Source organism: Ceratotherium simum, chromosome 23 (assembly GCF_057802395.1).
Source record: "Ceratotherium simum simum isolate JZ-2026a chromosome 23, ASM5780239v1, whole genome shotgun sequence".
NCBI lineage: Eukaryota > Metazoa > Chordata > Mammalia > Perissodactyla > Rhinocerotidae > Ceratotherium > Ceratotherium simum.
The window spans coordinates 4,682,132-4,696,055 of NC_141922.1; the positions used below are offsets into that span (position 1 = coordinate 4,682,132).

The 13,924-nt window shown below is 51.4% G+C and overlaps 1 protein-coding gene across 5 annotated transcripts in view; it reads left to right on the plus strand.

Moving 5' to 3' along the window:
* TRAPPC9 (trafficking protein particle complex subunit 9) overlaps window positions 1–13,924 on the plus strand; it is a 645,618-nt gene that overhangs the window by 490,882 nt on the left and 140,812 nt on the right. For all 5 annotated transcript variants that reach the window (XM_087447411.1, XM_014788024.2, XM_087447413.1 and 2 more), the window contains one exon: window positions 12,970–13,061. In XM_087447411.1, coding sequence (XP_087303537.1) covers window positions 12,970–13,061 — 92 coding nt within the window. The remainder of the gene's footprint in view (window positions 1–12,969; window positions 13,062–13,924) is intronic.

The window sequence follows — 13,924 nt, forward strand, 5'->3', positions numbered from 1 at the left end:
TGAATATAGGAGACCTCTTTAAACATAAGAATTTCCCTTTACATTTGATTATGTATCTTGTTTTGTTTGTTTTTTGTTTTTTAAATGTGTGATCCTTTTTCTTCTAGCCAGATTTTAAGCTCTAGGAATGGATTAGATGTGATACCATCAGAGAGAGCTGGGTGTGTGTCTCATCCATCACCTGTTTACTGTGGCAACTGCTGTAGGCCTTGGTTTCCCCTTCCACCACCTGCCTCTTGCACGTGGGGGGTGTGAAGCTCAAAGGCAGTGCTGTGTTCAGCGTGCTGTGTGATTTTGGTGGGCTGTACACACTCTGCACAGCCTGCTTCTTCAAGGAAGGGGAGCTCTCGCAGGACCAAGTGCAGAGTCGCTACTCAGGAAGTGCTCACTGACCCAGACTTGTGTGCAGTGATTCGTTGATAAACCATGACCTTGTGTAGATCGTAACTTAGAGCTGCTGGTACAATTCCTTCTGCATTATTCTTGGAAACATTCCCTCATTCAGTTGACTTTTACTGCCTCCCAGGCTCTGTAGATCTGAATTAGGGACTCAGAGGTAGGACACCTGGTCTTCACCTGCAGGTCTCGCCGTGGCCTAGTTGGGGTATCAGTCATGGCAATAAATATCTGGAGCACAGGGTGGTGCTGCTACGGTTGGGAGTTAGGCAGGGGGCCCCAGAGCTGAGGGACGGCCTGACAGGTGTCATGCTGGCCCTGACCACTGGCCAGATTGAGGCTGTCCTTTCCATGCAGGTAGCAGCATCTTCCCCACCATTTCCAGGAGGGGACCCCACTTACACATGCCATGCAGTCCTGGAACTAAACACCCCCATCTCATCTGTAGGGACAAACCCGTGCCCTTTATGGGTTTAAGCCAATATTGCTGGACACATCTGTGTCCCCACCATCCTCATGTCCTACCCTGGAAACCTCTTGGGTTACCTCACAGGAGGAAAAGTGAGCCATTTAGGGCCCAAGGGACTCGCCCTCAGTGAGGTGCCTGCCGAGGTCTGCTCCTTTAGAGGCACCTTCAAGGAGAGATCCTGGCCCTGTCTGTCTGCTACACTGTGGACCAAGGACCGATCTCGCTGGAAACCTGTGGCATCCTGGGGGAAGTCTGGATGGGGGACTGGATTTGACTACTCACACCCACCTTTCCTGGCTCTGTGGCTTTGGGAAAGTTGTTTTAACATCCCTGAGGAGGGTTCCTACCCCTGAAATTGTTGTGAGGATTACATGTGATGATCCGTGGGTAACTAACACAGAATTGGTGCTCAGTCAAAGCAGCAGGAATTTATTGAGTATCCAGTGTGTTCCAGGCACAGTGCTGGTGACCAAGGACACCGTTCCTTACTCTCCTGGGGCTTAGAACCACAAGCAGTCCTCTGAATTCTTTCATTATTAGTTTCAAAAATACACTGCTAAACAGTCGGGGAGGCGGTACTGCCTGCTCATTGGCCTTGCTGGTTTGAGCAGGGGATGGCAGAGGAAGTTTAAACTGAGCAGGGGCCAGCCCTGGGCCCCGGGCCTCGCCGCTAACCACCTCCACCTAGGAGGAAGATTCATGACCAGCAGGAGGCCGTGGGTGAACTGTAGTGACTCCAGGTAGCTCAGACATGGCTTTGAGGCCGTGGAAATGGCAAGAGTGGAGGGCACTGTGAAAGGAATTTGTGGTTCCTTGTGAGGGAGTTAGGAACTGCCTGTGGGAGGCTCCAGAGACAGAATGTGAGTTGGGCTAAACTGAGCTAGGACCTTGAGTTTTCCTGTGGTTCAGGCGCACAGGGATTTTCAATCATTACATGTGGGTGTGGTCGAGGAGGCTTGCAAAGCCTGGGTCTGCACCAACAGTGGTTCCACAGTCTTCCTGCTGCAGGGTCACCATTCCTACTCGCCTAGGGGACAGGAGAAGGTCTCAGGAGCAAAGAGCTATTGACTACTTGGAAACGTCATTGCTGCATCCCAGGTGACTAGAAAGGGCTTTAAGGGGAGGCAGGCTCTTCAGCACCACGGAGAGTTCCAGCGGGGTTCCCTCTGGACGGGAGGAAGGAGGCTGGCCACACTCCAAGCTGCGTGTGGATGCTGACTCAGCCACCGCAGCCCTAGAGACCTGGGTTTACCCAGGCCCTGTGCATGGAAGGATCTTTGTTTGTCAAGTGGAGATCCTGGGTCCTGACTTCCAGGTTTACTGTGATGAACTGATAGGATGTTTACAGTCAAGTGTCTGAAAGTGGAGTCCAGAGTGTGGGCTCCAGGGTCAGGCTGGCTTGGTCCTGCCACTTCCTTGCTGTGACAGCTTTCTTATTCTTTCCATGGGCCCAAGTTAAAAAAAAAAATCCTTGAAATGGAAATCACAGTCCCTACCTTATACCCACCATGTTCTGAAGTCTTAATTTGAAAGTAGTGAGTATTAAATTGAGAAGATATATGTTAAACACTTACCATAGGGCCTCTCTTTTGGGAAATGCTTTGGAAATGTTCTTTCTAATAGAAATAATGATGGGAATTATTGTCATTGTCATCAGTATTTATTGACCTCTTGCCCCGAGTGCCAGGGTCTATGTATTTAAGAAATAGTAGCTGCTGCCACCTCTGCCATCATCACTCTAGTGTTGTAATCTTGGCTGTGATAGTGGCTGATGCAGGGAGCTGCACAGCTGACTGGTCAGCCAGCTTTGCATTTGTGTGTGCAGGCTCAGACACACGACTGTTTTGGTGGCTTATGGGGCTGAAAGCGGAGGGGGATGTGCATGCAGGTAATTAGCTTTATTAGCTCAGTTGTATAATTTTATGGCTCACATCCGAAAGCAAATTAATACAGAAATATGCGATTGGAATGGATTCCAAAGCCTCAGTGCCATTTGGCAACTTTGTAATTGCTCACACGCTAACTTGCTCCTCTAACTAATCATTTCAAAGCTCCTTGTCGGGCCTTGTTCATTAGGCACTATTTCTGTGCTGTAAGCACTGTGGTGCAACCTGCCTCCAAAGCCTGGCAGGATTTTTTTAATAAGAGGGCATAATATGCCATATTCTGAAGTCTTAATTTCCTACAAGTGAAAATAACCCCTGGAGAGGATCAGGAAAGAAAGCAGGAGGAAAGAAACACAAAAATGTACATATTAAACCCAAATATTTCAACGATCTGCGTCCTGAGATCCTCTCCCTTCTGACTGGGATGAGGCGGGTTGACTTGTATCAGCCCCACTCGGGAGCTCAGTTGTGTCCAAATGGTCCCAGGTCTACAGCTGCTCACAGCGTTTTGATTCATTCATAATGTTATTAGAACTTCATTGTTTACTTTTTCTAAAATAGTTTTTATTTTATTTTAAATAGGTAAATGTATGCATGGTTCAAAATTTTTAGAAAATATTCCCATTTGCCCTCTTCCTGCCCTTCCTCCCCAAATGCCCATTTTTATTCATTCCTTGTACATATTTCAGAATTTCTTTCTGAAACTACAAGTAAATACAAACACATAGTCTTATTATTTTTAAATACAAAAGTATATACTGTTTTGCATCTTGCTTTTTTCACTTAAACGTACACATCTTGGAAAACTGCATATTATTTCATAGCGAACTTTCTCCTTTTCCAACAGCAAAGTATGTGAGTGTGTCTGCCTGTATTCTCATAGCTTGGCCATTACAGAGGTTTCCAAACTTTTGGAGTCATGCCAATCTGGGAGACACGTACTCTTTTTTTTTTGGTGAGGAAGATCAGCCCTGAGCTAACATCCATGCTAATCCTCCTCTTTTTGCTGAGGAAGACCAGCTCTGAGCTAACATCTATTGCCAATCCTCCTCCTTTTTTTTTTCCCCAAAGCCCCAGTAGATAGTTGTATGTCATAGTTGCACATCCTTCTAGTTGCTGTATGTGGGACTCGGCCTCAGCATGGCCGGAGAAGCGGTGCGTTGGTGTGCGTCCAGGATCCGAACCCGAGCCGCCAGTAGCGGAGCGCGGGCACCTAACCGCTAAGCCACGGGGCCGGCCCCCAGACACGTACTCTTGAGCAGGTCCTCTCTTCTTTCCGGAGCTGCCATGCTGTGGGAAAGAGCTTGGATGTCCGAGTTGAAAGGAGCTCGGGGGGAATCCCTGCTTGGTCTCTGAGTGGGCTAGGACCACGCTGTTGAGTCCTCTTGGCTTCCGGTTCTTCACTGGCGTGGCGTTGACTGTGGCTGTCCCGGATGGTTGAAGCCCTTGCCATAGAGCCTGCACCACCAGGAAAGTCCTCAGTGTCAGTTCCCTTCCCTGTTCCTTCTCTCTGGGACCTGGCTGGACGTCTTTGAGTCTGAGACTTAGAATTCCCCTGGGAGTGTTTCCTTCCCTGAGAACTGGTCACCACTCTGAGAATGAACTTCGGTGCACCTGTGAGTCACGTGGGCCATTAGATTCTAGCTGAAACCCAAACTACGAAAAGCGAAGCTGGCTCCTTTTGCCGGCACTGGGCGTGAGTACCACTTCCTCTCCGTCTGTTTGATGATAGAGCATCACAGGTGCCTTGCAGGGATGCGGTCATGAGCTAGAGAAGGGGCATTTGATGTCGTTTTATGAAAGAGAAAGTAGCTCCGTCACTTGATGGCTGCAAAGGGAAAGAAGGGAGGTAATGACTCTGCTTCTCTCCACTGCAGGCCAAGTCCCTGGGCTCTAGTCCTTTGTGGACTCCGCAGGGGATGTGTTTTCCTAAGGAGGGCGTGGCCTCTGCATGGTGCTGGGGGCACAGCAGGGGGATGCTGAGCCAAGGTATGAGGCAGGGCGGGGGTTCAGGGAAACTGACTCAGCTGAAGCGACTGCTCCCGGGAAGGACACTAGTCCTCACGATCACCAGGTCGTGCACACAGTGGCCTGTGGTTTCTTCAGGGGCCAGCAGTGACCCGTCCCTGGGTCACTGGCCTCAGGAGGGAGAAGGCCCTTTGCCCTACTCCCCATGGGTCTTACTGGTTCAGGGACAGGAGAAACAGCAGGTACAGTCCTAGCATGGGAATGACAGGTGCCATCCTCTCCTAGAAACCCACCCTCAATGAGAATCCATTGCCCGAAACCTGCAGGGACTCCCAGAAAGGACGCTTCCTCGTGTTTCTCCCCAGTGGTGTCGTGGCAGACTTTGCTGTGTGGCCAATTGAATAACAAGGACGGAGGTGGACCAGCCATGTGGTGGCTGTGGTCAGGCATGTGGATGCTGTGGAGGAGTCCACAGAACTGGGCCAGCGTTACCTGGAAATGGCTTTGTGTGCACCCCATGCCCCCTGGGCAAGGAGGCAGGCTCCAGACGTACCCTCTGTTAGCGCCGAGTAATGCTAGGTAATGGGCCAGGCCTACTGCCCGTTCTGTCACTCTCAGCAGACAAGTTGCTGACCTTTCTGAGGCTCAGTTTTCTCATGTCTTGAGACATGAGAAATAGCCTTGCGTGCCCGGCTCTGTGCTGAGGGCGTCATCAGTTATCTCATCGTGACGCCAGAGTAATCCCATCAGGGAGTTACAGTTTTCCTTATTCTAGCCATGAGTGCGTGTGTGTGTGCATGCTTTCATCGTTAAATTACCTCACCAACATTTGTCAGACTACCGTTGAGTCCCAGGAGTTGTGCGAGACCCTAGAACGTGCAAGATGGGAAAGGACCTCCTGGTGCAGCAGGGGAGACAGACGTTAAGGCATTGATTGCAGAGTCGCTGAATTATAGCCATAAAGAACTTTGTGAAGATACTTGTGGGGGGACCCTCCACTGAGGGACACGCTGCGCTGGGTCTGAAGGAGAGAATAGGAGTCGGCCAGGTAGAAGAAGAGGGAAAGGACATTCTGGGAAGAAGAAATATGCCCAGAGCCTGGAAAGGAGAGAGAGCAGGGTGCGTTTGTTCCATCCCTGTGATCTCCTTGAGGAGTCTGGGCAGAGGCACCTGGGAAGGTTTAGGAGAGGTTGGTCCCCTCCCTCCTGTCCCCCACCGCAGGGCTCAGGGTGTGCGCCAGGCGGTGAGGACAGAGATCAGGAGGCACACGGTCCTGATCCTCAAGGAGCTCCAAGTCTGCTAGGGCCGTGGACATGTAACATGGGCCTCCCAAGTTCTACAGGAGATGAATCTAGCTGGGGCTGCTGAGCACAGAGGAGGGAGCCAGCTGCTCACTGTGTCCTCCTCCAGATTGTGGTTCTTTGAGGACAGAGCCTGGCTTGTTTCTCCACGACACCCACAAAGCCTGTGGAATGGTTAAGTTTGCAAAGCCTTCCCACCCTGTTTTTTGTCCCCACAACCATCTGTGGGATGGCTATTAATGACTCCCATTGTACAAAGGAAGAGCGAGTGTAAACAGCCCCTGCTGGGAGTAGACACCTGGATGCCAGGGCTTGTGGAGTGCCCTGGCCCGGTACGCCTCCGCGGTAGAGGATTGCCTGGGCCCTGGTGCGCTTCCACAATGGAGGAGCGCACGGGCCCCACTGCGCCTCCACGGCAGAGGAAAGCTCAAGAGGCTTCAGAGCAGGTGCAGCCTGTGCAGGCCTTCAGGGAGCCCTGAAATGGAACATTTTTGGAACATGCTATGCTATTTCCAAGTAATTAAGTAAAATGTGCTTTGGCTGTGACGTGTTCTCCAGCAGCGTGGTGTGAGTTAAGGATGCCTGGAGGAGGTGGTGTTGCCCTGATGCACGCAGGGCCACCCCTCGCCTGTCTTCCTCTTCCTCTTGGTCTCCACTCTTTTCTCCTTGTGTCTTCTGTGTGCTGTGGGGCGTGGGGCTCCTGCCTCACAGCCTCTTGGGGGGACGCCGTCGTGGGAGGTATGGATTGTCTCGGGTGCACCTGCAGCAGTTTCTCCTTCAGTTTCCTTCTGGGGAGAGGCGGCTGGAGAGTCAGGACTATCTTGGATGCTTTTTTAGAAGCCGCCCAGCTTCCCTCTCAGTGCCCTGGTTTCCTCCTGTGAGAGCCCCGGGCCCGAGGGGAGACTTTGACTCAGCTGTTGTGTCCCTTGGGTGCTGCATGGGAGGGCCCAGAGCCAGGGGTCCTGGGGGGTGTCCTCTGGGAGAGTCCTGTGGGGTGAGTGCTGTGGGGGATTCCTCTGGGGAGAGTCCTGTGAGGTGCCTCTTCCAGCCTGGAGGGAATGAGCCCTGGGGGCGGGGGTGGAAGGCTGCCTGTGCCTTAGTGACTGTACATGTGTGCCATTGACACAGGCGTGCCTGCACAGGCCCCACCACAGAAACTCTCAACATTTCAGATCTTAGTTGTTGCCCACTTCCTGTAACGTGGAGGCTTTTGGCAGTGAGCGAGAACACAGACTCTGGAGTCAGACTCTCTGGGCAGTAATTGTGACTGTGTGGCCTTAGGCAAGTGTCCTAACCTCTCTGTCCCTCCATTTCCTTCTCTGCAAAATTGGCATAATGCCTCCCTTCTAGTGCTGTGATGGGATTTGCATCACTTAGTGTGTGTAAGCTGTGTAGACCAGGCCTCACCCGGAAATGTGAGCTTGGCTGTTAGAATCTGTGTGCACTCACTCGTGTGTGGATCCACAGGGTTATGATGGGGTCTGAATGTTTTGACTGCCCGGCACCCCCCCCAAAGCCCACCAGAGTCAATGATGCCTTGGGGATCTGAAGAGCCTGAGGAGGCAGCACAGGGCAGCCGGCCCCACCCGGCTTTTTGCCACCAGACTGTGAGCTCCAGGCGGGCAGAGCCTGGTCTGCTGCACTGTGGTCTGACCTGTGTCCAGCATGGCCTGGCCCCGGTGGTGCCCGCACGTGAGTCAGTGAGCAAGTGCATGAGTGCAGCCCTGGGATGGGATCCTGGCTCCGCACTTACCCTGGTGAAGACGGAGGGTGGGACGCAGTGAAATCGCACAGTGAGGGACCCGCCCCTTTGCTCGGTCCGCAGATCTGCGTCCTGCGTGTACCAGGCCCTGCGCTCCCTACTTCCTTCAGAAAAACCGACTCTTTCCTGGTTAGATTCTCTTCCTTTCACATTCCTCACCTCGAGCAGTAATTTCATGAGGTGCGTTGTGTGTTAAAATTAGAATATTCAGATCTGTGGGTCGAAAGGAAGAAAAACAATCATTCACTCATTATCCATGGAAACTAAACACTGCACAGTGTCCCATTCATAAAGACACAGACCTTCCCAGCCAATAAATTCTTAGTACTAAGCAACTCCTCTTGAGAAAATGAAATTTCTGAGGAAAAAAACTGGGAGTGGGCTGCGGTTTACTCAGGAGCGTGGCTGTTTGTGCAGGTGTTCTTACCTGGGGGCTGGAGTTGGGAAAGGGAGCCCCGTTAGCTGGGGCTGCTACGAGAGCAGGTGCTCTAACCACTGGGCTGAGCAGCGCCCCCTCCTTTGGAGCCAGGTAGCCAATCACAGGCAACCACGGACATTTTCTGCACCCTAGTCTGGACTTAAATGCCCTGATCTAGGTTCTGAGTTATGAGAAGTTTCCAGGAGCTCAGAGTCCATAATGGAGATAAGCCTCTCCTCCCCTGTCTTCAAATAGAGAAAACAGGCCCGAGTGGCTTTGGGTCACCTCCCACTCAGCCAGGCGCCCCCGACTCAGCATGTGAGCCTGATCACATGCCCAGAGCCTGAGCAGAGCTCAGAGGAGAAACCTGGAGGGCGCGAGACAGGCAGGAGCCGGCTAGACCCGGGCAGAGAGGTGGCCTCTGCTCCTAAGCTTGACTTGACCAGAATTAGTCTCATCGTGAGGCCGGGACCAGGCTTTCCTCGCCCCCTCCCTGTGTCTGTCAGCCGTGGGCTGTGGACTGCACCCTGGAGGCTCCCAGGCATCTTGGGTGAGGTGGCATCATGGACCTTTTCTCCTGAGAAGGGTGCGGCCCTGGGGTTCCTGGCAGAGGTGGGTGGTAGTGTGGCCAGACCTCTGCAGTCTCTGGTGTTGGAGAAGGGCATCCTCCCTCAGCCCTGGTAGAGAGGAGGCTCCTGAGATCTCAGTGCCTGCCCTGTTCCGTCCACGATGTCACGTGTGCCCGTGGGGAGTGACAGCCCTGTCATGACTCAGGCTGGGGCAGGGGCTGCGTGGATCATCTCTGAGGTCCCAAACAACCCAGATGTGCACAGCACCCAATAGGCTTTCCACTGTGCGGTTCCTTGTGAGGGGAAATGGGACCTCGTTATCAAATATGATGGACCTGAGGGCGCTGTCTCCCTGATGGGCTCGTCGGGTCTCCGTGCGGGCCCTCGGCTGTTGTGGTGCGAGATGGAGACTGGCAGGAGTTTCCCTGTGCTCTCCCTGCCGCCCCTCCAGATGACTTTCTATACCCCCACCTCTGTGCTGAGAAGGGGGTGCCCATCGCCGAGATGTGGCCTGAGAAGGGGAAGGACACAGAGCCATCATGAAACATGCCATGACACGGCACCTGTGATGAGGACGGGGACAGCTGTCTCCACTGCAGCGTTCGGGAAGGACAGGGAGCAGGGGCGGTGTGGCCTGGGTTCAGGTGCGGCACTGCAGCTCACTCCCTCTCAGGCCTCAGTTTCCTCTTCTGTCGAAAGGCAACGTGCTGCCTCCGCCTCAGCTCCCGCCAGCTTCCCTGAACTTCTCCAGGCCCGTGCCTGTGCAAGTCCTGCCTCTGCTCAAAGCTTTGCTCTCTCCTCCCTCTCCCAGCACCTCCCAAGTTCCTGGTCTCCCGTGGGACTCGGCTCACGTGTCCCCTCTGCTGGGAGACTTCTCTGCAGGTGCTCACTGCTCCTCTGGGCTTCCATGGCCCTTTTCCTGATTACAGACTCCATTCCTTAGGTCAGCAGTTTTCGGTTTTCAATTTGCCGTCTTGACCATTTTTAAGCGTACAGTTCAGTAGTGTTAAGTACATTCACATTGTTATGCAGCCATCACCCCCGTCCATCTCCAGAACTCTTTTCCTCTTGCAAAACTGGAACTCTGTCTCCATTAAACAATAGCTCCCCATTTCCCCAGCCCCTGGCAACCGCTATTCTCCTTCCTGTTTCTGTCTCCTTCTGCCTACACTAGGCAGCTACTATAAGTGGAATCATACAGTATTTGGCCTTTTGTGACTGACATGTTACTTAGCATAATGTCCTCAAGGTTCATCCATGTTGTCGAATGTGTCTCAATTTCCTTCCTTTTAAGACTGAATAACATTCCATTGTGTGGATGGACCGTGTTTTGTTCATCCATCCATTCGTAGACACTGGGTTGTTTCCACTTCTTGGCTACTGTGAATAATGCTGCTGTGAACATGGGGGTATGAGTGTCTGCTGAGTCCCTGCTTTCCCTTCTTTTAGGAGTACACTGGAACTGCGATTGCTGGTGCAAACAGCATTTCCTGTTTGCAAGTCTGTCTCCCCATAAGCCCGTGAGCTCCTTGTGGCTTGGGTCAGCCTTAGCTCTGCATCCCTGGCCACCTGAGGGCCTTATCCTAAATATCCACTCAGCACCCTAAGGTCTGCTCAGTATCCACTTGTCAAACTAGTGAATGAATGAGGTGAATGAATGAGTCCTGACTCCCAGGTTGTCACAGGACCACACAAATAATGAAAAGTGCAATGCGAAGTATATAGCAATGATGATATCAGTTCAACAAACAGGCTGTGTGTGTAATGAGATGGAAAAATTTTCATTTGGAAAAGTCTTCTTAGGGAGAGAGTTATCTTTGGAAGAAACACTTTGATAAATGGCTTGTGGTACAGTAAGGTCCCTAAGGGGGTCTGAGGCAACAAAAATGATGGCTGGCCTCCTGAGGAAGGAGAGACATTTCTCTATCTCCTCAGAGAGGGAGGAAGGCTAGGAGAGGGTAGGAGAGAGGGATAACACTGTCAGGAGGTGACATTCACTTAATGCTCACTGTGGGCCAGGCTGTTGCTGCATTTACTCTTCGTGACAACCCTATGAAGTTGGTGTTGCTCTTAAGCCCATTTTACAGATGAGGAAACTGAGACTCAGGGAGTTTAGATAAATCCACCAGTGTTCATCAGTGGTGGTGCCAGGATCCAGAACCCATCCCCTCAGCTGCAGTGCTCCACTAAGAGAAGAGAGAGACCAGAGCCTGGGAGGGGGCAGGTGGTCTTTACTCGGGGCTGCGACACCTGTTTGATCTAGATCTTTAGTCACACTGCCGAGCTCTCAAATTCTCAGCTGAAGGGTGGTGAGGGAACAACGGGATGAGTTCGACGTTCAGGTTGGTGTGGAATGAAGCAAACAGCATGGGTGGACTGGCGCTTGATGCAGAGAAGGCCCTGGGAATTTGCCGAGACCATCAGCAGGCCTTGGGGCATCTGGGGGCAGGAAATGTTGCCCAGTCACAGCCTCTGGGCTGCGTGTTGACGGGCTGTGGGCTCCAGAGGGGCATGAGGTGTGGCTCTAGCACTATTACCTGGGGTGTTTACTCATTCCAGCATCCATTTATTCATCAAGCAACATTCACTGAGCAACACTATGAACCAGGCGCTTTTCTAGGCCCCAGGATGAGGGCTCCGCCCTCCTGTAGCTGACAGGCTAATGGTGAAGCCAGACAGCGGAAGACAAGCACATCTAGTGTGGGTTGGAAGGGGAGGCCTGCGAGCCTTTGGAGTAGAGATAGCTCAGGGAAGGCTTCCTGGAGAAAGTGAGGTCTAAGATAAGAGGTAAAAGATGAATATAGTTAGGAGGGCAGGGAAAAGCATTTCCAGGCAAAGAGCACAGAATGTGGGAGGGTATGGAGTCCAGAGAGAGCACATGGTATTTTGGAAGATTTGGAAGAAGTCCAAAATAGCCAAAGAAGGACTTGGGGATGGAGAGGCAGGCAGGGGTTCCTGAGTGCCCTGGATGCCAACAGGCCCTGTGCTCCTGTCTGAGGCCCGTTGCTGTGTGCAGTGAGTCCCGCTCTCTTGAGCAGCCCTCTCGTCTGTACATTTTCCATGGGTGCTCAGCTGGACTGTTTGAGGGGATGATGTTCTCGCTCTGCTCGGTGCCTCTACACCCAGACGCCCCCATTGAGCCAGCTGATGACTACAGTGAATCCTTGCCATGCCAGGCCCTTTGACCGGGAGCTCTTGTCTTTATTCCTTTGGGGCCCCGGTGCCCCCTCATTCCCAGCCTCACCCGTTCTGCTCCACCCGCATGGCTTCATCCCGACACAGTTGTCCTCAGCCTTGGTGAATGCAAGTGTCCGATTCTATATTGTCGTCTTCAGCGGAATGTAAGCCTCTCAAGTTCACGGTTCTGTCCGATCATTTCAGTGTCCTCAGTGCTTCTTACCATCCCTGTCTCACTTCACACACACTTTGTGTTTGTTGAATGCAATTGACTTGCTAAAGGAAGAAAAAAGGGGGTTTGCTTTTTCCCTACTTCCCCTATCTCTAGAGAATGTCAGGAAGTAAATTCTTCCCTTTTGATTGCAACTTAAATCCAGTGGCCATAATTTATGTAGGAAAAGGAAAAGAGGTTTACAAATTTGTTTCTGAAAACCGCATTGACTGTTTAATATTAGCGCCTGGGAGACTTCTATTTTCTGCATTTCTAAACCTAATTTCTTCATCCACTGATACTTGCTGAGAGACTTTATCACTTCCTCGATTATGAACTCGCGTAAGTGAGCCCATTCGTAATAATATGTGTAATTATTTCAAGATGTATAACATGACAGACATGAAACCAGCATGAAACCGACACGTGTTGAAAAACGCACTCAGTCGTGTTGAACAGTGAGCCACAGTTTGCATGCCTTGTTAACGACAAACAACCTTCCATTTTGTTTTTTCCCCCAGCAAGAATACCTGTTGGATTAGAATTATCCCAGTGGATTTCCCTTCCTTACATAACATACCTTAATTTTCTAGGTTTTGGGGTGAGGGAGGAGAGGTACTTGATATGTTTAAATGCCCATTTTCCACACACTCAGATGATGTCTTAGTGGTTGGTTAGACCATCACTGAGAAGAGGGGGACATATATCCACTGTGGGTGGTTTCCCATCTCCTAGTCTCTGTCTAGAAACTTCTAGAACTTCTCTTGTCCCTGGGGCTCAACAGAGGCCGAATGTTCCTTGACCGAGGCTCACCCCTCTCTGAAGCGCACAGGCGAGGCGAGCGTGGAAGGACTCCTGAACCAGCTGGTCCTGGAGCACCTGCAGCTGGCTCCTCTGCAGTGGGGTGAGTACCCGCCAGTCACCTCTGGGTGAACAGGCTTCTTTTCTCGAAATGTGCAAGTATGTTCTTGGCGGTACGTGCTGAGGTCGTCATGGGAAACCTTGTGTGGAGAGGAGCTCACCACACTGTGCTGGCGTCTGTACGTGCTGGCATCTGTGTCGGCCGACTGGCCACAGGCGGTTCTGTGTCTGGTGCCACCTAGGCACCTCAGGTGTGTCCTGTCAGCACAAACTGAAAGGATTCAGTGCCCTCAAAACGCAGATGTGGTGAAGGATGTTGAGATACCTCCTGGGTTCCAGTTGCTGTAGAGTCTGCGGTCCTTCACCGTGGCACTTGACTGTGTCCAGATGGGTGTGTCTTCTGCAGACGTTTCTGGATCTTGCGTGAGTGGGGTGGTGGAATAGAACGAGGCGGGGTTACCTCCTTGCTCTTACTTCACTCTCATGGATGAGCTGTGAAGCTTTTCACATTTTCAGGGTGAAAGAGTGTGTGTGGGGTAACTGAACTCATTTTGGCAGTCAACCCATGAGAGATACCATGATTTACTTAACGCTTAGAACAATGTATTTGAACATTTGCTTCCTGTTGCACCCAGGAACTTTTACTCCAGTCTGGGCCTTTCTAAATAGCAGTCAAAAATATATTGTTGAGAAACCAACTAAATGTAGTATTTTTATTGAAGTGAGAGGTTTTATTATTCTCTGGAAACAATTTCATTGTTTAATCTATTTGGGATCAAATGTAAATAGTTGGTTGTTAACACATATGTATCTTCTTTCTGTTCTTTACCCCAGAAATCATTGTAAATTAGTATCTGGTCTTTTCTTCAGTTAATTAATAAGCTTAATCTCCCCCTTTTGCATGCT